The sequence below is a fragment of the Megalobrama amblycephala genome, linkage group LG2 (assembly GCF_018812025.1).
Source record: "Megalobrama amblycephala isolate DHTTF-2021 linkage group LG2, ASM1881202v1, whole genome shotgun sequence".
Classification (NCBI taxonomy): domain Eukaryota; kingdom Metazoa; phylum Chordata; class Actinopteri; order Cypriniformes; family Xenocyprididae; genus Megalobrama; species Megalobrama amblycephala.
In genome coordinates, this window is record NC_063045.1 from 55683735 (window position 1) to 55709901 (window position 26167).

The following is a 26167-nucleotide window of genomic DNA, read 5'->3' on the forward strand; positions in this document are numbered from 1 at the left end:
AGCAGCGCGAGCTTTTCATTCTACCTGCTGATCCCGCGCTGATTAAAGCATGGCCAAATCTCAGTCGAGACGCTGCTGCCTGTGCGTACTCGCTTTAGTGTGCTCTGTTGCAATTATCTGCATTTGCATACTTTTAGCAACCAAACAGAGATGCGCCTTCACAAACGCTGCTGTTGCTGCGGACTCTCTCATGTGCTCCAACATCGGCAGGTAAGAGTTATGCTTATTAAGAGCTGAACCTTTCAGCATTGACAGTATTCTATTGATAAAAAATTTACGTTCACTTAAATACAATACAGCTCCAGTGCAAGTCAGGTAGTAGAAAGCTAAGCCATAAGTATACCAATTTATATGCTGTTGACACTCCTTTTGTTTTAAGTTAGCGTGTTAATTCTAGGAAACAATGCTGTAAAGTATTTCAAACAGTGATCCACAATGAACAATGCAACAATGTAGAGAGGTAATCAGTTTAAGAGATTAGATAATGCAGCCTTGCACAAAGTGCACAGGACACACTTGAGTTTGGATATCCTATATTTACTATATATGCATACAATTACAATCACAATCACAACCAGAGCACATCTTCTGTATATACTATTACTTATTTACACTGACAGGTCTACCATCTGCATCTTCAATGCACTTTAACATGATTTGGGCTATTTAATACTACACTCATATATGTTTATATTTACAGTGACAGCAAGTGTTATCTAACCTTATATATACACTGTCAGAAAAAAAGATATGGCGCTTGTCATTGGGGCAGTACCCTAAGGTACAAAAGTGAAAAGGTAATGCACTAATATACACTCTTAAAGTACTAATATGTACCATTTAGGGGTAAGTAAGGTACAAAGATGTCATTTTTGTACCTTAGGGTACTGCAGCAGTGACAGCACCGTACTGTTTTTTCTGAGAGTGTATATACACACACACACACACACACACACACACACACACACACACACACACACACAAACACACATACCTACATACATAATTTTAATTTATAAATTATATAATTTTTTAATTTAAAAAAAAGACTTTTGAATTACAATGGTTCTGTCCAGACTATTGTGTACATGCGGTCTTGTTGACAAATGATCTTGGATGCCATCTGTTGTAAATATTTCTGCAACCACATAAGCATGTCCAAAATCTTTTTTTCTGAGCACTGATCCAGCTGACAAACTCCTGACAATCAAAACAGGATCAACCAGATTCACAAAGCCCTACATTGCCACATTTTCTGTCCTTTGTCTATGTTTTCTGCATTTTGTGCCAAAAGTACAGTGTTTCCTTGTTTCGAAGTGTTAAGTCTTTTATGACTGTATTTCAAATAACTTGGCTTTGGTATTTAATCTGGGGTCACACTTTAACCTGCTCTGAAAGGAAACAGAAAGGAGTTAGTTACAGTTGCCAGGCATATCCTGGAAATAGGAGAAATTTGTCTGCTTTTGGATTGGATTTTGTGTCTCTTGTCTGCTTAAAATAAAAGTGACTGAGGTTTTCTTTCCGTGTCTGGCATTATTATTATGCAGATCACATAAGGCAAGACATGCAGAGCCATTAACACAATGTCTTAATGAATGCCATTCTTCTGTATTCAACCCCTGCAGGGCTTAAGTAAATACTTTTTGCTGGCTCATTTGGATCTTGCCCAGTTTTTTTCTTGCTTTGTCAACATTTTCATTGGCCCCGAGTCAGAAAAATATATGTATATGTTTCATTATACTATGTTTATAAACAGTTACTTCAAGTCACAAAAATTAATCTCTTTTTGAATCTCTGTTTGTTCATCTGGCCAGAAGAGACGACTGAGCCTGTTTTTTTTTCCATTTCTGTCACGAATGGAGTTTGCGTTCCTTGCCACTGTCACCTTTTGGCTTGCTTAGTTGGAGACACTTAAAGTCAACCTGTGGTGAAAATCAAGTTTTTAATTTTGTTTATATGTCTGTGGTGTTTTTAATATGCTTTAAAGGATTAATCCACTTTCAAATAAAATTTTCCTCATAATTTACTCATCCCCAAGTCATCCAAGATGTTCATTCACTGACGCCGCGTTCGTTCCGTAAGTTGAATAGGGAAGGCGTAGGATATACAGCGTACGCTTTTTGAAGAATACGGAAAGCGGAAGCACGTGCAAAGCGATCATTTGTGTTTATAAAGCATATACAGTTACATCGAAAATGACCGATCGTTTCGCTAGATAAGACCCTTGTTCCTCGTCTGGAATCGTTTAAAGCCCTTTGAAGCTGCACTGAAACTGTAATTTTGTCCTTCAACCGTTTGGTGCCCATTGAAGTCCACTATAAGTAGAATAATCCTGGAATGTTTTCATCAACAACCTTAATTTCTTTTCAACTGAAGAAAGAAAGACATGAACATCTTGGATAACATGGGGGTGAGTAAATTATCAGGAAAAATGTATTTGAAAGTGAACTAATCCTTGACAAACCATGTGCAAATTCATAAGTCAGCACCATTGCTGAGTATTTTCTGTTTAAAACTGCAGTGATCTAAAAACAGTCTCAAAAACGCAGTTGGTGTTTGTGACGTCACAAACTACCTTGTAACCAATCACGTCAATGTGCCAGCAGGCTTTAGCATATCATTAACTATGACCCCTCTGAAGCAGAGGAGTCTCAAGAGAAGCTTATCCTGGTATATTTTTCTGTTAATATGAAAAATTGGTTAGATTTAGCAATATGGCGGGTGTATGATGTATATTATGATGTTATGATGAACTATATGCCTTTCTTCACTGACGTTCTGAGTTGTTCAAAGCGTTTCTAAGGATACTGATTTTTAGAAGGCAGCTGTCTGATTCAGATGGCAAACATGGTTTGTGTAACATTAGCAATACATTATTAGCTGTTTGATAACGTAGTCAAGCAAAAGGCTATTATATTAATTACAGTCATGTGTCCGACATTGTAAAAAGCGATACCATTGTGCAGAGTTTACCTCAGTAAGTTGACCGAGTGGATGTCTGAGCTCGAGCGAGTGAGTGGAGGTGGGGCTAATTAGCATATTCATAGATTTGTGTATACTAAATGAAGCAAGGGTGTAGAGTTACATTCAATTTTAATGCATGAAGAATTTTTTTAAAATGTCATTTTGGTGATTAAAGATTAATTTTTAGGGATAAAATTATTGACTACAGGGGCATTTTAACATTCGGCAGCATTTATTTGAATGCACTGACACTATTGGATGAGAATTGAACTGAACTGGATGATCACATCACTGTTTTCTCCAGAGCTGCTTTATAAGTATAATCATTTAATTAAAGCTGCAAGCAGTGATGAAAAGGCGCTCGCACCCAGGGCCACCGCCACCCGGTGGCCTTAGGAAAACGGTGAATAGTGGGTGACATGCATGTAAGCGAGTAAATACGTGATAAATATGGCAAGTCATTTTGGTGTGCCACACTTCCTGGCGCTTCAAATTTTACTGAATATTGCCATATAGATGTCTTCAGGCCAGGATTCTTATCACACATGTTTGGGCAGATCAGACACTGTATGCCTGAGTTACAACAGCTTTCTCTTTCATGGCAAAACATCAGACTTTCACTTCACCCTTCATTTAATTTACACCCTTCACCGTAAATTTAAGATCTTCGCAAGTTAACACCGCTAAGACCTTAAGATTAGACTGACCAAATATAATGTTGATCTGATTAAATCTCTATGAGGAGTTAATCACAGTGTAAAACAAGTAATTTCCTGTTGCCCACAGGTGGCGCTATGACTGTCACTGAATATTGACATGTAGATGTATTCAGGCTAGGACTCTAATAAACGTGAAGTTTGGGGCAGATCAGACATTGTATGCCCGAGTTACAACAACTTCCTTTTTCATGGCAAAACATCAAATTTTGTCAGGCCGCCACGGACACGCCCTTCAGTGAAAACTCTAGATCTTCGCAATTTAACGTCACAAAGGTCTTTAGATTAGACTGACCAAATATGATGTTTATCTGATAAAATCTCTAAGAGAAAATCTCTCGTTACAGTACAACGTTTGTAAATGGCAAGAACTGCAAAGAGTTTCATGAGTTTTCGAGCATGTTTAGGCCCTCAAAAATGCGTTTCATTTCGGAAGAGAAGAATAATTGACTGAACAATTACAATAGGGTCCTCACATCATCGGTGCTCGGTCCTTAATTAAATGAATTAAAATCATTCCATAATTGATGAACTGTACAGTTAAATAACCAAACTGAACTTCTTTCAACTGAACAATGACTGTTTACAGCAGAATTGCATCATTGTTCATTATTAGGGCCTGAGCACTGATGGTGTGAGGACCCTATTGGAATTGCTCTGTCAATTCTTCTTCTTCTCCGAAATGAATCACATTTTTGAGGGCCTAAACATGCTTGAAATCTCATGAAAATCTCAAGCAACAAAAAAGGAGGTTAAAGTGGAAATCTTAAAGGTGCCCTAGAACGCTTTTTCACAAGATGTAATATAAGTCTAAGGTGTCCCCTGAATGTGTCTGTGACGTTTCAGCTCAAAATACCCCATAGATTTTTTTTTTATTAATTTTTTAACTGCCTATTTTGGGGCATCATTATAAATGCGCCGATTCAGGATGCTTCCCCTTTAAATGCTCGTGCTCCCCACCCCCGAGCTTGCGACTCTATAATACATTGCATAAACAAAGTTTATGCACAGCTAATATAACCCTCAAAATGGATCTTTACAAAGTGTTCGTCACGTTCGTTGTGTTTATGAATTATACAGACTGCAAGTGTTTAAAAATGAAAACAGCGACGGCTATTTTCCTTGCTTGCTTACCTAGTCTGATGATTCAGCTGTGCACAGATCCAGACGTTAATACTGGCTGCCCTTGTCTAATGCCTTGAACATGGGCTGGCATATGCAAAAGTTGGGGCCGTACATTTTAATGATTAATGGTGTTTGAGACTCACTGTATGTCATTTCCATGTACTGAACTCTTGTTATTCAACTATGCCAAGGTAAATTCAATTTTCAATTCTATGGCACCTTTAAAAGCTAAACAAAGATATAAAACTAAAGTAGAGCGTAAACTGGCTGAGAAGAATATTGTTTCAGCATGGTCTGGTATGAAAACTATAGTAGGTATACAGCAAAGTGTGAATAGAACTGATATTGCCATGGATGGTTTCAGGTCAAATAGTGAATAGCCCTCACTTCTCTTGTAATGAAATCATTTGAAAAGCTTGTAAAGATTGTAAGGCAAACTGAGAAAGCTCTTGACCCTATGCAGTTTGCCTATAGGGCACATAGAGGAGTTGAAGATGCTACAATTACTCTATACTTAATCTTTTGTCTAAGCACAAAAGGGGGAAATACTCATGCTAGACTGTAGTTTATTGACTTTTCCTTAGCTTTTAATACTATCCAACCTCACATTTTAGCTAGGAGACTTATGGAGCATTTTAAGCTGAGCAACAATTTTTAGTGGGTTGGATACTGGATTTCTTGACAAACAGAACACAGAGGGTGAAAGTAAATGGTATTTTATCAGATTTATTATGTTCGTCCACTGGTTCACCCCAGGGCTGTGTTCTTTCACCTTTATTTTATATTTTATATACTAATATGTGCTAAAGTAAACATGTAAATAGGACTATATTGAAATTTGCTGATGACACAGTTATCGTGAGTTTGTTACACGACATTGAGTCTGGCCATGGTCCTGTTATTGAGGAGTTTGTCACCTGGTGTGATGAATCTTATTTGGAGTGATTATAGATTTTAGAACTTGTGCTTTACATTATGACACTACGATTATTAAAGATCAGGCGGTGGATTGTGTAGAAATCTACAAATATCTTGGGACAGTCAAAGATTCTAAATTGACTTTTGAAAAGAACTGATATGTAGGGACATCAGCATCTGTTTTGCCTCAGAAAGCGGTCTAGATTTCACATTGACAAATCTATGATGACCCTTTTCTATCGGGCTTTTATTGAATCAGTCTTGTCATTCTCCCTTGAGGCATGGTTTGGTAATTTGTCTTTGAAGAACAAAAATTCTTTGAATCAAATTTTTAAGGCCGGAACACACTAAGCCGACGCTGACGAACTAGTGGCGACGAAGCAGACTGCAGAGTTGGCTCACATCAGCAGCATCTGTGTCCAAAGTTGGCCTGACACACTTCATGAACCCATGAATCAAGTCTATAGGTTTTACCTGATCTCTGAACAGTTTTATACATTTGTAGACGATTCAATTAGACATTAGTAGGCCTATAATTTAAAAGAATAATAGTAGTTAATAGTCTCTTTACTACTATTAACTACTATTATTCTTTTGCTTGCTGAAATCATGTGACTTTGGCAGTGATACATGCTCCGAACCACTGATTCGAAACAAAAGATTTGTAAAGCTTCAAAGCAGAATATTCATTTTGGGTTGAACTAACCCTTTAATGGCACCGGTGCTACTGCCCTCAAATGTTAGTCTGGAGCCCTGCAGTGGTTCTCGAGATCAGAAAAGTAATAATGATGTTAAAAGAATGTTGTCTGTTGTATATTTTCACTGCAAAACAACAAGAAAGGCTGTAAATATGGCCATAAATTTTGATAAAAGCCGTCACAAATTCTGTCAAAATCCTGGAAGGACTGGCAATAGTGGGTGGATAACATTACAGTAACGCTTCAGCTTAACACTGTAACACTAATCTAATCTTTAATCTCAACAATCATATTTAACGGTAAACCCTGAATTGTTGTCATCTTGTATTGTTGACTTAATGCACATACCATGATAATCTGATAATATGCTTTCAAGGACTGTTCATTATCATGAATAAGATGATGCATCATTATGTGATTTGATGGTCAATGTCATATGTCACATATCACTTAACAGTGATATAAGGACTGTGGTATTCCTATAAGAAGTTGTCTTATGTTTCAGATGTTATGTTTCTTCCATCACTGCCTTTGAAAGATCTCTTATTTCCTTTTATCTGTTCAGGACATCCTGTGAAATCAGACATCTGAGATCATCCTTTGTGGCATATTGCCCTGATTTCCTTCTTAATCACTGTTGCTTGCTGAGACACTACCTTTTTGACCCATATTGTGCTTAAAACACAAACGCATAATCTAAAAAGCATGAATTTTGTCCGATTTCTGCCCAATTGTGCACGTTTGGGTGTGTGTGTGTGTGTGTGTGTGTGTGTGTGTGTGTGTGTGTGTGTGTGTGTGTGTGTGTGTGTGTGTGTGTGTGTGTGTGTGTGTGAAGGCTGGAACTCCTCATGGTTCATTGAGCTCTCGGGTATCACTTGTCCTCTGGCTCAGACTTGCCTCAAGATTTTCATACTGACGTGAACACACAAAGGACCAGGGATATATCTGCTGAAAATGTGCTTGTGAATGTGTCACATTCCCTAAAGCATTGAGTTTGTAAAGGCACAATATGTAAGATTTTTGGATTAAATATCTAAAAATCACTAGAACGTTATATATTTTGTTGACTTGTGTACTCCTATCCCAAATGTTACAACAAAGTTTAAATTCATAGAAATCAGCAGTTTTAAACAGTGTAACAGCCTGTGTCATTGCGTCGCCTGTCAGTGACATCATATCCACATTATGCTTTAATATATTATGTTTTATTAGACATGTGAGCAACTGTTTGGATACCTTTATCAAATGAAAACTAATCATTGTTATCTAGCTCAACACGGTTAGTCTTATTGTTTATTTTTAAATTAATTGCATGCCATTTAGCAACACAAGTCATCCAGCTTTTATTATTATGATATTCTAATATTGATCTAGCTTACTGCAATGTGCAACAAGTGTTTCATACCAGCCACCGAGCAAACGCACAGAGTAACGTTATAACATAATTTAACACGCTCAATTGCATTTTTAGTATGAGTGTTTTCACCAGGTAAAAATAGCACTGCATTACCCCACAATTTTAATTGGTCGTTTCATTAGAATTAAAGTTCAGGTAAAAAGGAGAACATTAATTGTAAAAAAACAAACAAACAAACAAAAAACAAAGTGAAAGGAGTATAAGACACGGACCCAGGGTGACACTGAAGGTCCGGAGTGCCAAGGCGGAGCTGATGGCTCATGGGACTGAGGCAGAGACAGGGATCCGGAATACCGCTGTGGAGGCAGTGTGACCAGTGATGCGCGGGTTGATCCAAAATGAGCGGGTGCCTGCGGTCACCCGCGGTTACGAGTCATCCAAAAATATTTTTAATGATATTCGAGTCGCGGTCGGTCGGGTCGTTTGAAATAAAGATGCCAATTAAACCTTTGTAATTTTCACTTTTACTTACTAAAATTTTCAGTTTTACTTTCATGGGTATTTGTGAACATTTATTTATGGATATTGTAGCCTCAGTCTTTGGCTTAGCCTACCTGTTTTTGTTCGTCTAAAATGCGTTAATAAATACTTTATTAACATATTCTATCACTGCATTTTGTGCTTGTGAGAGCTTCAATTGGGCATTCACGTGGCGAAATAGCCTAAGCCTACTAATACAAGTGGGAAATCCTTATTTACCTTTTGAATGTTGAGCGTTATTAACTTTTGAATAAATGCTGACGCAGGACAAAATGCCCGATTTCCCAACACGTTGAACTGAGCAATACCATTGTACCATTTTAATAGGCTACTTTTAAACGCATATAGCTCAGTAATGTCAGTTTTATGTCTTTTCTGAGAGGGGGCGGGATTTTTGTTGGGAAAGTCGGGGGAGAGACGCACACTTCGATTAGACTGGATAAACACATGCAGCATCTTAATTGTTAAGAAAATGAAACAAAATAAATGAATAAATCAAGCCTTTATTACATAACACTAGGCTATACAACAGTTTGCGCTCCTAAGGGCTTTCACATTTTTCCAAAAGTGGGCCTTCTCTCAGTTGACCTGCTGATTAATTCTTCAAGCAGGGTCGAAACATAAACATCGCATTCATCAATAATATGCATCTAGACAGCTGAAATGGAAAATGATGGGCCGCCTCAAGAACTGCCTGCTCTCGCCGCTGCACCTCTGAGCGCACCACGTCAGGTCCTGAAACATTTCTCTCTTCCACAGGCTGGATTAATGGATATTATTGGCCAGGGAGGCTGATGGGGGGCTTATGGGAGGGGGGCGGCCACACCCCCCCGCACCCCTAGTTCTTACATCTATGGCCCAATGACGCTACAATGAGCATTTACTACTTTTAAAAAAATGCGGGTCAGGAAGCGGGTCGGGTACAATATTTTCCTTTTTTTTTGTGGTCCGAGTTGCGGGCGGGTTAGTTGAAAACGTCGGTCGGGTGCGGGTTGTTTATACTTTGACCTGCGCATCACTGAGTGTGACCGAGGACAATGGTGGAGCCGGAGGGAAGGCAGAGCTCAGTGAAGCCAAAGGGATGGAAGGCAGAGGTGCAACGAGCCAGGGTGACGTCTGACCAAGACAGAGCCAGTGGGGTGAGGGAGCCTGGTGGGATGACAGGCCAGGGTGGAGCTGAGCTGAGCATTGAGCCAAGGCGAACCCGATGGGTCGAAGGACCGAGGTGGAGATACAAGGATGTTAGAACTGGGCAATGTCAATGAAATAGGGAAATTTTCAGGTATAGCCTCCGTAAATCAGTCTATTAAGTCCTCCTCAAAAGTGACTAATAAGTCCCCAGGGTCCATGTTTCCCTTACACGCAGATGTGTGAGTGGGGCGGGGCTTCCATCCATGCTCTCAAACACCACAAGTACTCCCTCTGGAATGGACGTTGTTGCCGACTTGCGCACCTGGTCAGACATTATATTGGGCTCAGGCTCTGGGGAGGAACTTGGCTCAGCAGGGCTCGCTGGCTCTTTGTCTGTGGTGGAATCAGGCTTTAGTTCCGTCTGGCTGGCTATAGGCTGACTGAGAACTGGGTTAGGTGGAGGAGTGCTGGTAGGCTCCGCAATGCCAGTGGTGAATGCCGAGTTGTTGTTTACCTGAACACACTCCACACATGCGGCGAAATTATTCTTGGTACCGCTCCCTGGCAGGTTTGCTCAGGGCCGCTACCTAAGGCTCGAGATGTAAAACACGCAGAGCAAGCAGTCCGGGTAGAGTGTCAGATTTGCCAACTCTATAAAATCCCAGGTGTGAACTTCAAGGGAGTTGTCCTTCTGCTCCAGCCACAATAACTGGACTGGGGGAGGGTCCATTGTGATGAAGGGGAAAAACAAACAAAAGATGACACCACAAAAATAAACACTGTTTCGGTCCTGTCTTCTGTCATGAAACGTTTGTGTGTGTGTGTGTGTGTGTGTGTATAATATAGTTTTTAAATGATAATTAATAATAATAATAATATTTACTCTTTTTTTTTTTTTTTGCATTCACAATTAATATGCATTACCAATAGCTGTTCTTTAGTCTACATACATGTGCTGCTGTCCTTGCACTCTCTTCTGAACACTTACCTTACACAAACGTTACAGTAATATGAAAGATTCTCAAAAAAAAATCTTACTTTAATGCTAAAAGTCATATCATTTAAATGGTAAAGCATTCAATAGATTTTTGTCTGAAGATTTTCATTAATTCAGTAAGGAGAATTTGGGAAGGAAATGTGATTGTCATGAAAATGTCACAATGCAACATCTAAACTGAACATAAAAAAAAAGTCATGCAAAATATAACTTCTTATTTTTTTCTTGCTATTTTGAGGTGAAAACATAGTAACCCTATGCTAAAGTTATGATGAGACATGTCTTCTGTTCATAGGGACATGCTGATTCAGGGGGGCTCAGCGGTGGACGCAGCCATCGCAGCGCTGCTCTGCACTGGACTGGTCAATCCACAGAGCATGGGCTTGGGTGGAGGGGCCATCTTCACCATTATGGACAAAGCAGGTATGTCCTTGTATATCTATTGTGAAAAGCACTGTCAAGTAATTTGGAGTATTATAGTTATGTTTGTTTTGGCCGGCTTTGCTGTAAAAATCACATCATGAGGTGTCATAAAACATTATTTTTATGGCTGACTAAATTTCTCAAGAAGTTTAATGGAAAGCTAGATTTCCTGTTAAAAAATCCAGCATAAACCAGCAGGAATTCCTTGTTGGTCCAGGCATGTTTATGCTATTTAGAGATAGTATCCCAGCTAACAAAAATATGTGTAACGACAATCTTGTCCACTTTAGATGTTTGACTAACTTTAAGTAACCTGGCAATTACACGTCAACTAAAGCTGATTATACATGGGGCAACTTTTTGAGCAATGTTGCTGGGCAATTTTGCCGAGTGTTGTTGCTTGGGCGGTTTCCCACTGAGAATAGGCAACAAATTTCTATCTGTATACTTTTCGATCGAAATTTGTTGCATATTTTCAATGGGAAAGCACCCAAGCAACGTCGCTCAAAAAGTTGCCCCATGTATCATCACCCTAACTCTCATTAGATTATTAGTAGACTGTCTAATTAATATCTGCTAATGCTTTATTTTTATGGTCCCCCAACAGACATTCTACTGACTACAAGTCAAGTTACTCTACTAACCAGAACCCTAATACATAACCCTAACCTAACCTACTAACAGCCCTGTAGAGTCTCTAATGAGAATTAGTTGAGATGTAGTTGCTATGGTGTATAAATAACAGATTTATGCTAAAATTAATGAAGACCAGACAACTCTGACAGAATGTTCTGAGAATGTTCCCTGTTAGCTGGGATAGCACTGGTCTTGCTGGCTGTGGACCAGCAAACCAACATCACATGCTGGTCTACCAGTTCTACCACTTCACATGCTGAGAACCAGCAACTATCATGCAAAACATACCTCGTGCTGGTGACCAACAATGCTTGATTTTTGTTTAAACAGTGTTCTTAAGAGACAAAGAAAGATACACATGACGTAAATAACGAGGATTGATCATTTTGAAAAATAAAATCTGCATAAATTCACCAGTTTACGTTTTTTTTTTTAAAGGCAAAGTGAAAATCATCAGCTCAAGAGAAACGGTCCCAAAAGGTGTCCAGGCGGATCTGCTGAATAAGTGTCCAAAAACACTGTTAGTACCAGGTAAAGCTTTACTACATGGAAGCAGGCTAAAGCATCCCACATTAGCAATTTATTTAGACAGGAAGTGAAATGTCTTAAAGGGAAAGTTCACCCAACATTTACTTATTATTTACATCATCTGTTCAACCTAATGTTATTCCAGCCTCACAATATTTTCTTTCTACCATTAAAAACAATGGTGCCTTTTTGGAGTTTGGCTTGTATAAATCGCTTTCCATCCAAGCTCAAATATTCTACCTGACTTCTCCTTTTGTGATTCACGGAAGAAGGAAATTTTAGGTGGTATGAGTAACCAATGACATAACTTTATTGGGAATGTTTGGATTTCATACAACAGAAAAAAAAAAAAAAGGTATTAGATCTTATCTCGTGTAAAATAACATATGAGTAAGTTGAAGATATAGAAAGTACAATGGAACATTGTGTGCAAAAGAGGGGAATTTTGTCTTCGGGGGAATTATGTACTTAAGTGGACTTGTTTTGCTAGTTTCGTATTCTTAAGTATACTTCCTGGACAGCTAAAATGGCAGACTAGCTGATTATAGTGACTATGCCAAACATATTTACCCAGAATGACTCAAATTCAAGATTCTACAGATAACGAATTATGTGTAGTTGTCTAAATGTTCACACGCTGTTCACGCATAATGGCACTTTAATTATGATTGTATTTCTGTAATATTTATTCCAAAAAAAGAGATTTGTTTCTTTCCCAAAGGCGGTAGGTGTAATGAAACCAGACTGAAACAATTTTAAAGCTGGAAATAATCTGATTTGGCTGTAGCTCTGTCAGGATCACTATCATCAAAGATGACTGGCAGTTAGTATACAGTTTGTATTGGCGGTATGGTTCTGTTCTGGGCAAAAACTCCCTGCCCATTCATGCAGCCTATAGCATGGATAAGAGCAGGGAGAGCAGTGATAACCCCTCTTTAGGGTAAACAGAACAGAACCAAGTTTTGCAATATCATTAATTTCTTAATGATAATAATTAATGTAACAACATAATTGAAGAATATGAGTTTAATCAAAAGAAATATCAGAAGGTCAAGTCCTGACTGGACAAAGGAGGAGCTGGGGATGGCTTAGGACAGGTGTCATCAACTATATTTGTCCAAGGGCCAGAATTTTTCTCTGCAGACACTGTAAGGGCCAGATACTCGTAATATAAAATAAAATTTGAGTTGTATCCTAATATGTTATTATTTGATATACTAATTCTAATTCCAAATTTATGTTATTTTTTACATATTACCTGTACTGCAGCAAGCCACCAGGGGGGCGATAGCGATATTTTAGGCTTCATATTTGTGAGGCTGTCAAGCTGTCCATCACTGTCACATGAAGGTCAGAGGGTTGGTATTCGATTTGAAAATTTGACATTCGAATATTCGTTTTTTTTTTTTTTTTCCCGCGAAACGGTTCTCATTCCCCCTTGAATAAGGCCGGCGACACACTGGCTGCGTGAGCGTCTCAGCTGCGTGGCGTGTCCGTTTTTATTTCGGCTCCCATATTTAACAGGTTGGAGTTTGCACACTGAGACACGCGTCTCAGGCGCGCTCGAGCCACGCGGAAAATGAGTGCATGCTAGAAATAGAACCGATGCGTGTTCCAGCAACGGGAGTGTTCTCTGGCTAGAGCGCAGAACAGCGGAGTTTGTATGGACCGAAGTGCATGTCTGAGCTTGTGTTTTGTTGCTTTGACATTGTGGAAAATAGAATAATAGAAACAAAATGTATTAGCATTTTTACCCGTTATTATCAATCTAAATTAATCTCGTTTTTAATTTAACTTAAAGGTACAATATGTAAAATTTTTGCAGTAAAATATCCAAAAACCACTAGGCTAGTGTTATATATTTTGTCCAGCTGATTACTAACAATATCTCTAATGTTTTCAACTACTTGTAAATCATGAGAAAATTCCAGTGCCCAAGGAAGTCGACCGGAAGTTGAAGTCGGCCGGGTGCCGCCATCTTGTAGCAGAACTTCACTTGCGTTAGCATCCCCATTGACTCCTATTCATTTTGGCGTCACTTTGACAGTGAATAACTTTACATCTGAGGCGTTTAAAGACTCCATTTGTCCATTATTTATTTCTAAAGATACACGACAATGTATAAAGGGCTCCATTACCTTCTATGTTACATTATGGCCCCGTAGAAACAGTTTTTGTAAAAATAGGCTAACGATTGCGTCATAACCACTCGACTCTCTGTCGCACAGTAGAGAAATTACCGTAGAGACAGGAGGAGATGCTCGCAGGCAATCGGGGTGATTATCTTAATATGGCGTACTGGCGTTACATTTTAAAATACTATACAAAATAATTAATCAGAATACTTACTCCTGCTTACTCCTACTTCACGCCAAAGAACTCCCCGCTCAAGCTCGCCGTCTCTGCAAGATTAACAATGGCAGTTTGCACGCACAGCTACTAGAAGATTTACATCTGTCAGACAGGTTGCGGACGTCATCAAGCTTAGTTTGAGTCTGCGCGTCAGAAACGGAAGTGCTAAAATTCGCTAAAAATGGGATTCACTTCTCTCAATTGAGTTCCAATGGGGTCGCTGTGTCCATTTCTTTTACTGTCTATGGAAAATTCCCATTCTAAACAGTGACACGGGGCAGTGCAGTCACCTGTCAATGACGTCAGTTACCCTTTGTTACCTCCTTTACTGACGTAGAAACCACATGACAACAGTGCCGTGGACAAATGCGGAAGTAAGTGTCTAGCGTCCAGCAAACCACTAGCTTGCTTCAAGCAGTTCCTTATTTACTTCGTGCACGTTATATGGTGGATTGTGTTACTTATTTATGGAACATAATTACTGTTTACCATCTGCCGCTGGTTCCGTCGACAAGGACAGCTCCCGTAAACTCATGACAGGAAAAGCGGAAGCGGCGCCGGCGACTGTGTCATAATAAAAGTCCCGCTGCTCGTGAGGTGTGTGTTGATCAATCGCTCCAGCTCCTCGTTCAGCTCCCGCAACACTCGGTCCTGCTCTGCTTCATACTACAGTAACGTTAATAATCGCATCCACGAACATGAGTTCTTCCAGACTCCAATCCCTATTCCTTTGCACCGTCCGTTGAGATGGAGACCACATGTCCCAAGTTTCCGCTCTAAAACTTGGCGTCATCAAACTACGCCTTTGTTTTGAATAGGCTTCTAGCGACCTCTAGCGGAAAAAAATATCACAAATTGTACCTTTAATTTCGTTTTTCTTTATTTAAATTTCGTTTTTCTTTATTTAAATTTTGTTTTTTCTTTATTTAAATTTTGTTTTTTCTTTATTTAAATTTCGTTTTTCTTTATTTAAATCTACCCTTACTGTGCCAATTTGTTAGTCAGAAAAATATTAGACTACCTTAAAAGTATTGCTTAATTTAACAGACCTGTGTGTGTGCGTTTTATATCACTAGTGCAGTCCGTTCTCGGAGCATAAGCCCTGCCCGCGTGAGGTGCGCCGCTTCCCGCTCGCACTGTTCTGTAGTTTACTAAAAGTTTATTGATTCTGAATGTGTCGCGTCTCGCGTGTCCATCTATATTGCACCAAATGCGACACTGCACTCCCTTGTGAAGTCGATTGGATGAACGGTTCTCGAAATAATAAAAATGCAAACGGACATACAGACACAGATTCCTGCCTTTATTAGAGAGAAAAATATGTTCAGCCCCTCTCTCCGAAGCTTCGAATAGTCGATGTTCATTACTACCGAAGCTTCAAGCTCAAAAAATGGTATTCGGACCAGCCCTAAACTTTTTCCTCTTACAAGGCTATTCCTGAATTCAGTATTATTCTGGGGGCCGGATGGAAATCTCTGGCGGGCCGGATTTGGCCCGCGGGGCGCCAGTTGACGTTGCATGGATTTGGATATTTAGTTCCTGTGATGAAGCTGCTGGTAATAGAGTGCCTAAGGGATGACGCATTTTTTGTAGACAAAACCCGGAAGCGAGTTAGCATTTTTGGACTTCCGGTTCCAACGCCGTAAAGTCTATGGGTTTTTTGAATGGGTTTTTGCTAAATCGCCTGAAATAATGTCTGTGGTTAACAAAGCCTCTAAATACTTTCACATTTTGATCTATGATATAAAACACACCAGTTATAACCCACTTCTGATTTTTTTTTAACTTTTACTGTGTCTTAAAATTGGCGGTTGCTAACAAATTGCTAAAAGGGACTACTTCCTTTGGCGGGGACTTTAGACGTCATCATTAAAAACGGAACATTTGGACAGCATTTCTCATGAAAAAGTGGATAAGTATTCATACACAGCACATATCATAATCAGCGAGCATGTTTGTAAATAAAGTTGTTTTTTAAATACAGTTTGAGGATGCTCGGTGGTGGTGACGTTGGTGTGCTGTAGTCCGTTTATAGCCTACTGTTAGCCTTTTATATCTGACGACTTTATTTAGGCTTCAAAATCTATAAATGTTGTGTTAACTTGTAAAGATTATCTTGATAGACAAAACGTGTAAGTGTCATAACCCTTTGTTAAACACAGAGCTTATTTTCTGTGATTTTCCAAAAGTCTATGGGAAAAATGCATAGGCTTTCAGTCGAGGGAACCCGTGCGCTGCTAACTTCCGGGTTGGCCTTGGCCTACAAAAACGCGTCATCCCTGGGGCACTCTATACTGAATGGACCATATATATACGAATGCAGTGATAGGCATCGTATTCCTATAGGTCAATGTGAATCAGCTGAGTGTCAGCTGATGCGAGCTTGACTAACGTCACGTGACCTGCCAGAACTAACACAATACGCTTGATTTGATAGCAATCTTTATGTGCTGCGTTCCTGTTACAAGCCCCTGCTCTTTCTTGTGTTGTCCCTTTTGTTTTCTTTCTGAGTATAGTTACCACTTGGATGGGGGCAGAGCCTGATTATCCCTACCTGCCTATTTAAGAGTTGCTGGTGGCACTTCACCTTGGCCTACCTCAAGAAACTTGCTATTGGTGGTTTTGGAATTTGTTTTTCTTTTCTTTTGTACAGGATGGTGAGATCTGTTTGTTTAGTTATATTTAGGGTGACCAGACGTCCCATTTTTCCTGGGACAGTCCCGTATTTCAACTCTATTTTTAGTGTCCCAACTTATTAAGAAAAAAATCGTGTTTTGTCCCGTATTTCATCTTTTCATTTTCATCATATGATCCGAGATGGCAGTTTCCTCTACACAAATATTTTCTATCGTTATCCCCAACGAAAAAAGCAAATCAAGTGTATGCCCACGATCATGTGTGGGACCAGAGACACATTGAAGTAAATAAAAAGAATCAGCTAGATTCAAAAATTCTTTGGTCATGGGTGAACCAGGACAACAGACATGTATATTAAAGTCACCCATAATCAAGATTCTGTCTGCAGATGGGACGATCACAGTTAAAAACTCATAAAATTCATTAAGAAAGTTCTTATTATAGCCAGGAGGCCTATATATCAAGGCACAAATCACTGGCAAGGGTAAGTCAGTCTTCATTCATTGAACTTCAAAGCTCTTGAAACTATCAACAGGTTGTAACCTGCACTGTATCACGTTATTAAAAATAACAGTCAAGCCTCTACCCCGACAAGTGCACCAAACCTCCATGTCTTGTCCCCCTCCATGTAGTCCAGGGCAAACATGGGGAAAACATGTATCAGATAGGAAGGCCGCAACTCCTCCGCTCGTCTAACTCCACTGTTTAGGATCCTCAATATATATTATATATATTAAAATAAAAATATCATGGTCATATTGCCCACCCCTTGCTCACCTGTCCCGTATTCCACCATGAGAAATTTGGTCACCCTAGTTATATTAGAATAGAGGGAAAGCATAGGTAAGTAAGATTCTTTTGTGTTTGTTATTTTTCTCGGTAGTGAGGAAACTCTGAGTTGTAGTTTAGATTAGTTAGCTCACCAGTCTTGATCTGAGTTTTGTATGTTTATATGTTCCTTTTGTTTTTTTGTTGTTGTTGGTTTTTTTTTGTTATAGTTTTGGTACTGCCAATAAATCTGATCTTTTTATCCTGGCCATTGCGATTTTGCCTATAACTTTTTTTGAACGCCTTTTTATGTTGGACCCTAATCTGGGTTGTAAAAAAATATGGGCTTTTCTCTTTTGTTTCAGACAAGTTTCATTTACTGCAAGTCTTGAAATTTGTCTTTCCATATTGCTCATACTTGGGATTGGGGATTTAATATTAAACTTTGGTACATAACTAAGAGCCTAGCAACACCCTGACAACTACACACAGCATACTCATTAACATGCTAAAACTACTCCGAGAGGTGTCATGATTGAAATATCTTTACTGTAACTTTGATCAATTTAATGCATCCTTTAATAAGGAAATCCCTGACTATTTTATATTTTATTTGTCCATGCACCTCACAGGAATTCACTGGATAGGCGTACCAGGAGAAATCCGTGGCTATGAACGGGCTCATCAGTTGTATGGAAAGCTGCCCTGGGCCAAACTGTTCGAGCCCTCCATCAAGCTGGCACGAGAGGGCTTCCCCATGCCAGACTACCTCAATCAAATCTTCCAAATAATTAAGAAGGAAAATTTAGCTGAACAGCTAATTCACAGCACTGGACTCTGGTACTGTATCTTCTCCATCACGCTATAATGTTCAATACTGTTAATGACTGACATCTCAATGTAAGAGTTTATTTAAAGCCACGGGTGTGATGAACCTTGAAGAACATTCCTAGTGATCAGTGTCAAAGAAATAGGTTATGACTTAGCCGCAGGCAAACCGCAGGAAATATTATACATTGTGTAAAGAGATACTTTCTGCTGCATGAATAAAAGCAGCATTGATTCTTTTACCAGTTTTCTATTAAATACCTTTTTGACATTTGCTGAATTATATACTGTATTTGTGTAAATATGTAATGTGTTTATGTAATAATGTTTTCTGTTATAATGTATGTATACCTTTCAAAAGTTTGGGGTCATTAAGATTTTTTGTAAAGCAATCAATACTTTTATTCAGCAGCCACATATTAAATTCACCAAAAGTTACAGTAAAGACATGTATAATCACTTATAAATAATAAATATATCTAAAAAATATATCTATTAAATATATATAGAAAATATATCTATTTCAAATAAATGCTGTTCTAACTTTCTGTTCATCAAAGATTTCTGGAAAAAAAACGTTATAACTGTTTCAACAATAATATGAAAAAGGAGAAAATCACATACATTTCATTTTAAAATATAATATAATAATACTGTTATTTTAAGATGTAAAAATATTATCAAGTAAATACAACCTAAGTGAGCACATCTTACGACCCCAAACAAATCTTACCAACCCCAAACTTTTGAGCAGTGTTTTCTCTTTCTCTCTCTGTTTTATGTGTGTGTGTATATATATATATATATATATATATATATATATATATATATATATATATATATATATATATATATATGTGTGTGTATATATATATATATATATATATATATATATATATATATATATATATATGTGTGTGTGTGTGTATATATATATATATATATATATATATATATATATATATATATATATATATATATATATATATATATATATATTATTTTGGGGTGAAATATGATCCACACATGTTCTTGGCAGGTTTAAACACATTTTGTTTCAACTAGTTGGCTTATGTTACGTGAAGAAGGCATATGAGCATGTTTGTTTCATTTAGTTCTGGAGTTGTTTTCTGTCTGGTTTTAAAAGCTCATTTCTTTATATACTGTATGTTCTGTAGTGAACTCTTCTGCCACAAGAACAAGACGTTTTTTGGCCCAGGGGACATCTTGAAGTTCCCCCGGCTAGCAGAAACCATGGAAACTATTGCTAAAGAAGGAGCTGATGCCTTTTACACTGGAAAAATTGCCAAAGACTTGATAAAAGATGTACAAGCAAAAAGTACGTACTGTTTGTATACAAACTGCAGTCTCTGTAATTAGAATGGTTGTAGTGCTTCCGAAATGCAGTTTTTTTGGCAGATGTGCTTGTTTACACAGCTTACTTTTGGTTTTTACAGATGGAACATTATCATTAGAAGATCTGAGCACTTTTGAGGTCAGAGTGAATGATGCGTGGACAGTCCAACTAGGAGAATACAAGATGTACTTCCCTCCTCCACCAGCAGGGGGAGCGATACTGAGCTTTATCCTGAAACTAATGCATGGTGGGGTCTAGTAGTAGACAACAACAAAAATTCACCATGGCTTCTATGCCAACTGTTCTTAAACAGCTGTTATTTATAAATATTAAGCATCCCTTTTTTTCCTCAGAGTTCGGGCTTTCTCCAGCCTCCAACAAAGGAGACCAGAAAACCTTGACTTTGCATCGCTACCTAGAGGCAGTCAAGTTTGCAAATGGACAAAAGCATAACCTTAAAGACCCCCTCTTCAGCTCCAGAGATGTATGGTTCCAGCCTTATTTATCATACTGTAGTGCCTGGGCTCATATTAAAATGACATGCTTTTCTGTCTGGAACATTTATTTAAAAATTACACAACATCAGAGTTTCTGGTGTGCCTCAAATTGCTGCTGTTATATTTGCTATTGTTGGCTGTAAGCATAATATCACTGGACGTCTGTGTAGGTTTGAGTAAATACTATGAAGGGCCGGATGTTATTTCTTATGAAGGCCACACAAATGCAAGTGATTAATGTTTGAAATCAAATCAAAATGTTTAAGTAAGCATGCATTCAAACCAAGTATGATAAGAATTTCATTTAAATTAGCAACATAACAAACAATTCCAAATCTGGCACACACAAAAAAAAAGAAAACCGACACCATAATAAACATCAGATTAAACGGAATTAATTTTCCTGGGACATTATTATACTAGGTTTATTCATGTTTTTCTTGTGCCCTGTGAATGCAGATGACGTACATCACAGATGAGAAGTTCATCAAGCAAATCAGGGCTAAGATCACTGACGGCCCTACGCACGACGCCTCTTACTACAACATCACCCCGTCAGTCGACCGCTTTGGCACAACGCATGTTTCGGTGATGGCAGCAGATGGCACTGCTGTGTCAGTCACCAGCACCATCAACCAATTGTGAGACACATTTACAGTATATATATATATATATATATATATATATATATATATATATATATATATATATATATATATATATACATACTTTTATTCAGCAGGGATGTAGTGAATTGATCAAATGCAACAGTAAAGAAAAAAATTCAAATAATATTGATCATTCTAATATTGATATTAGAATGATTACTAAAGGATCATGAGACACTGAAGACTGGAGTAATGATGCTGAAAATTCAGCTTTGCATCATAGGAATAAATGACTTTAAAGTAGACTCAAGTAGTAATGTTATTTTAAATTGTAATATTTAACAATATTCCTGTATTTTTTATCATAATAAAGCATAAAAAAACTTTTCACAAGTACTAAATAATACCAACCTTTGCATTTTGAAATTTTATCTTTGCATGTTATATCTCCTTTAATATTTTATTTTAAAAGAACAAAAAAATAGTAATACATAATATTATTTATAATTTGAATAATAAATGATCCTTTATTTATAAAGTCTAATATTTTAAAATCTGTCTTCAGGTTTGGGTCAGCCTTTTACTCTCCTAAAACGGGTATCATTCTCAACAACGAGCTTGCTGACTTCTGCGGCCGAGTAGATTCCATCAAACCAGGTGAAGATCCTTCACCAAATACATCTTCTTATATTTTGCATGTTTTGAAACTTCATCACCATATTGTCTGTTTTCTGTTTTTATTTTTTCTCTCCAGGCGAACAGCCTCCCTCCTCGATGGCTCCTGCCATACTGCAGTCCCAGCACAAGACTCTGGTGATTGGTGGATCAGGAGGAAGTTTCATCACCACAGCCATGGCCCTGGTGAGCTGGAGTCAAACTCCATTTGATATTAAACAAGTTATGGGAGTTATCAATGTTCAGCCTATTTTTGTCAACTACATAGTACTTTAATAGTTATACTACAAAATATAATAGTTTGATTAGGTTCTTTTCATTGAATATTCCATTTCATCCAGGAAAAAGTCAGAATACAGTCAGTATTGACTTAAAAATCATATTTTTTTTAAAGCACTGACATGATTCCTCCAGTCGATCGAATGGCACAGATGCAGTACAGAAATATCCAACTGGAACCTAATTTAGTTTGTTTTATTGAAATTTTTATCAAAACATTTTAATCAACTATTTAATGTCTATTTTCTCTTTTTTATTGGATGTCCATGGTCTTACTGTCTAAATTGTTTTGTAATTTTTCACAATAATAATCATTTGCTTTGCCTCTTCTCGTTGAATATCCTGTTTCACCTAGAAAAATCATATTTTTGTTAGAACACTCAGTAAAAAACGTAAATTAAGCTATAAAATTAAAAACGCATTAAAAACGATTGTGGTAGTCGACAGCATGCATTGCAGAGATATCCTGTTGAAAATAACCTGTCAATAACATGAACATCCACTTGTTCTCTTTCTCTTTCAGTCCATTATGAACCACTTGTGGTTTGGGATGAACCTTAACGAATCTATCGCTGCTAAAATAGTATCTGTGGACTCCAGTAACAACATCAGCTTTGAAAGTGGATACAACCAAGTAAGTCCTTTTGGAATTTGGAATTTCCGCTCTTACATTATGATGTCGCCACAAATCTCATTGCCATAATCGCATGTTGTTAGCGTGGCCATACTGATTGTAATTGCTCTTACCTCCTCTGGAAACGCCCCCGGTCACTGTTTATAATCATTGTTTTGTAACCGGTAATCAAAAGTGACTTTTAAGTAATAATATATTGTACTTTTCTTCTCCTCAGTCTACTATTGAGGCGATGAAGGCATTAAAACACAATGTGCAGAAATCCAATTATTTTTTCAATGTGGTCAATGGCATATCGAAAGAAGGACAGTGCTTCACTGCCGTATCTGACGCCAGGAAGTCCGGCGGCTCGGCGGGATACTGACCCTGCCGTCAGCTGTTAGAGATTAGTGTGGTGATTCATCAGGTCCTGGAGGAAATGAGGGTGGAAACAAAGGGTCAGCGCTCCCTTTCAGCGACACCTGTAGACACCATAAATTCAAACACGGGGTGATTGTGTACAGGGTGTATGTTGTGTACTCTTTTGTGTACTCTTACAAAAGAGAATTACTGTAAGATTTGGGTGCATGTGAATATGTCTTGTATAACTAGTTGTCACATGGAGGAAAGGGCAATATCTCAGAAACCACACTAGGATACGTTCAAACAAGAGTCAGCTATTTAAAGGGTTAGAATAAAATATATAAAATATCTTAATTTGTGTTCTGAAGATGAACAAAGGACTTGCAGGTTTGGAACGGCATGAGGGTGAGTAATTAATGACAATTTTCATTTTTGTGTGAACTAACCCTTTAATATAGGTTGATTTTAAGGTTGAACTGTGTTTTTTTTTTTTTTTTTACCATAAATGTCAGGTTGTGGTAAGTTGTCTGGAGTTGCATAAATCGCTACAGTGATGATGTTTTTTTGTAGGCCAACCCATAGGTTCGCATTGGTTCCCTTTGACAAAAACCAAACAGGATTTTTCCATTGGCTTTTGGATTAATGCAGAAAATACTCTCTGTGACCAACAAAAGACCATGATTCTTACACATTTTGTACATCATGACAGTCTTCACAAATTAACACAACTTTTATTAATTTTGACCCCTAAATATAATCGGCAGACGAACTGCACCTCGAACGCATGGCTTCAACATTACCACCGTTAAGCTTCCGATAACTCTTTCAGTCTTTGTTTAAATTCATTTTCCCTGAAAGAACACGATTATACACAGAACATGGCTGTAAAAGCCCCTTTAAAGACAAGTCATTTCACTCGGTGGCCATCTTTGAAACGCTTCTCAGGCATTCAAGTGCAGCTCCTATCTCTTTTGAATGGGGAAAGCTTTCCATTAAATTTCATATTTGAAACCACCAATGAAATCTGACAACATAAATTTTGTTTCTAAATGCTTGAATCATGACAAAAAACTGTATTTTTCAGGCTGGATCAATCCTAAATGTGCATCTGACTGTTTCTGTTTTCAACCGGAGCTTCTAACGGCCGCTGCAGTGACGCGATGACTTTAGAATTTAGGAGGCGGGACTTATTCCGCCATATTGCGCATTGCACTTTCTCCCATTCAAAACAATACGAGTGACGCGTCTTGTGTTATTCTATAGTCTTTGAGGTTATGGCCTACAAAAATACATCATTCCTGTTACACTCTATTTGTTTGATATTTTTGTACATGATACCTTTTACATTTACCTCTTTGCCGACTAAAAATGTTTGTTTTGTGACTGTCTACTTTGATTTTCAACTGTTTTTTTTTTCCTGGCCAGTAATATGGAAATCTTCAGTAGCTTTTTTGTAGCCAAGTTTTTTTTTTTTAGCTATACATCACGTGTCTATATAGAAACGGACAGCATTTAAATACATTTATGCTGAAAAATATTGACTGGAGTGAAAGTGTGACAGCTTGTCCCTGCCATTTTCAGATTTTGTACAAAGAAACACTTATCATCCAGTACTGTTTCCTGCGAGAACTAATAGCAGTTAACTTGAGGTAAATATTTCTGAATACACTAATATCATTTACTGAATCTATTCCTATGTTTTTAAGGTTTTTATTATAAATGTCAGGAAGACTGTTAAGAAAAACGAAATGTGAATGTGACATTGCAATTGCAAAAATATCTTAGCATCTATTGTTTGACCTGTGAATGTTTTTAGTTTTCATATGCACTTTTTATATTTTCCATAATGATATTTTTATAAGCATATTTTAACGTTTTTAATAGCATATATTGGTTGAACTTAAATCATAAATATTTACTATCTACTGTATTTTATACTATTTTAATATTGTTTATTGGAGCTATTCAGAGATGGAAGTTTATGGATATTCGACATATGTCCCATGATGCACCAGCAGACTACAGAGAATGACATACTGAATTGCATTTAAGTGCATTTTAAACCTTTTTGCATGATACGTCAAAATAAATCCTTTCTAATGTCTTTAAGTGGCTCTTTTAATTGACTTTTATCCTGGAAGAAAATGGTTCAAGCTTCTGAATTACCCCTCGCTGTCCGAGTTCCAGGCACAAGCTCAAATGAGACCGTGCATAAATCATGAACACGGGAGACGCTATAGTCCACAAAGCGTAATGTGATTAAATTCAGTTTTATGTGTGTTCACAGTGAGCTGAATGCAAACGGCTTTCCCTCGAAGGGAAGAAGATATGCATTATTAAAACATGCAAATAATCCTCGTTCACGCACCTGTAGGGCAGGAGGCAAACAGAGGGATGAATTCGTTCCCCTTCTTTATACTCGGTTTAATCACGAATCAAAATTCTTACCTCATTTTTGGTTGTTTCTTGTTCAGCCACAATTTTGTTTCTTGTGAGCGTTTCTGTGACCCTGTACGTGTCCACTGACGCGGGAAAAAAACCCGCGCATATCTGGAGATTTCGCTTTGGGAGCTTAAAGTCTACTTTTTAATACACGGTCAATAAAATCCCTTATTTACAATTCATGCACGATTAAACAACGTAAACTTTATTTTCATATGCTCAAATATACATACACTGTCAGTTTAATACGTTTTCCAGCCATACTAGCACCATATTTTATTTTTGACAGTGCATTTAATGAATGGTTAACATCATAGCAATTAAAAATCAAAATCATTTAGTACACCAACTGTTTTGAAAATTGTGAGTTGTTGAAATAAGACCTTTAAAATGCAAATAACTGTAAAGACTGTAAGTCTATCCATCACAGCATCGTTTAATCTTCATTAAATTCAATATGGCATCTAGGTCTATGAAAGTGACCGAATATCATTTTACAACTAAATAGTAATATTTACCAATGAGACTTAATTTCCCCTCAAACCAGTTAAGCGCATGCGTCGGCATATGTCGACGTGACATCACAACAGGTTTGATAATATTAAGCATTGGATCCGAAATCGCATATTGTAATGTAGGCTATAGGCCTACTACATTTGGTTTTAAACTTACTTCACAACCATTAAAAAACGTTCAGATGTAAACACGGAAGCGC

At 37.7% G+C, this 26167-nt stretch overlaps 1 protein-coding gene and 1 long non-coding RNA gene across 2 annotated transcripts; one reads left to right on the forward strand and one right to left on the reverse strand.

Annotated features, from left to right (window-relative positions):
* ggt5b (gamma-glutamyltransferase 5b) lies at nt 1-25114 on the forward strand. The gene is made up of 12 exons (XM_048181027.1): nt 1-210; nt 10742-10869; nt 11944-12036; nt 18423-18630; nt 19797-19957; nt 20076-20222; nt 20329-20459; nt 20932-21113; nt 21646-21737; nt 21835-21941; nt 22558-22668; nt 22886-25114. The coding sequence occupies exons 1-12, from the start codon at nt 50-52 to the stop codon at nt 23030-23032; spliced, it is 1668 nt and encodes a 555-aa protein (XP_048036984.1). The 5' UTR covers nt 1-49; the 3' UTR covers nt 23033-25114.
* LOC125262322 lies at nt 22266-22655 on the reverse strand. Its single transcript, XR_007183546.1, has 2 exons — nt 22515-22655; nt 22266-22385 (listed from the first exon to the last, which is right to left on the reverse strand). It is a non-coding gene; the product is annotated as an uncharacterized LOC125262322 (long non-coding RNA).
* Nucleotides 25115-26167: the final 1053 nt, after the last annotated feature.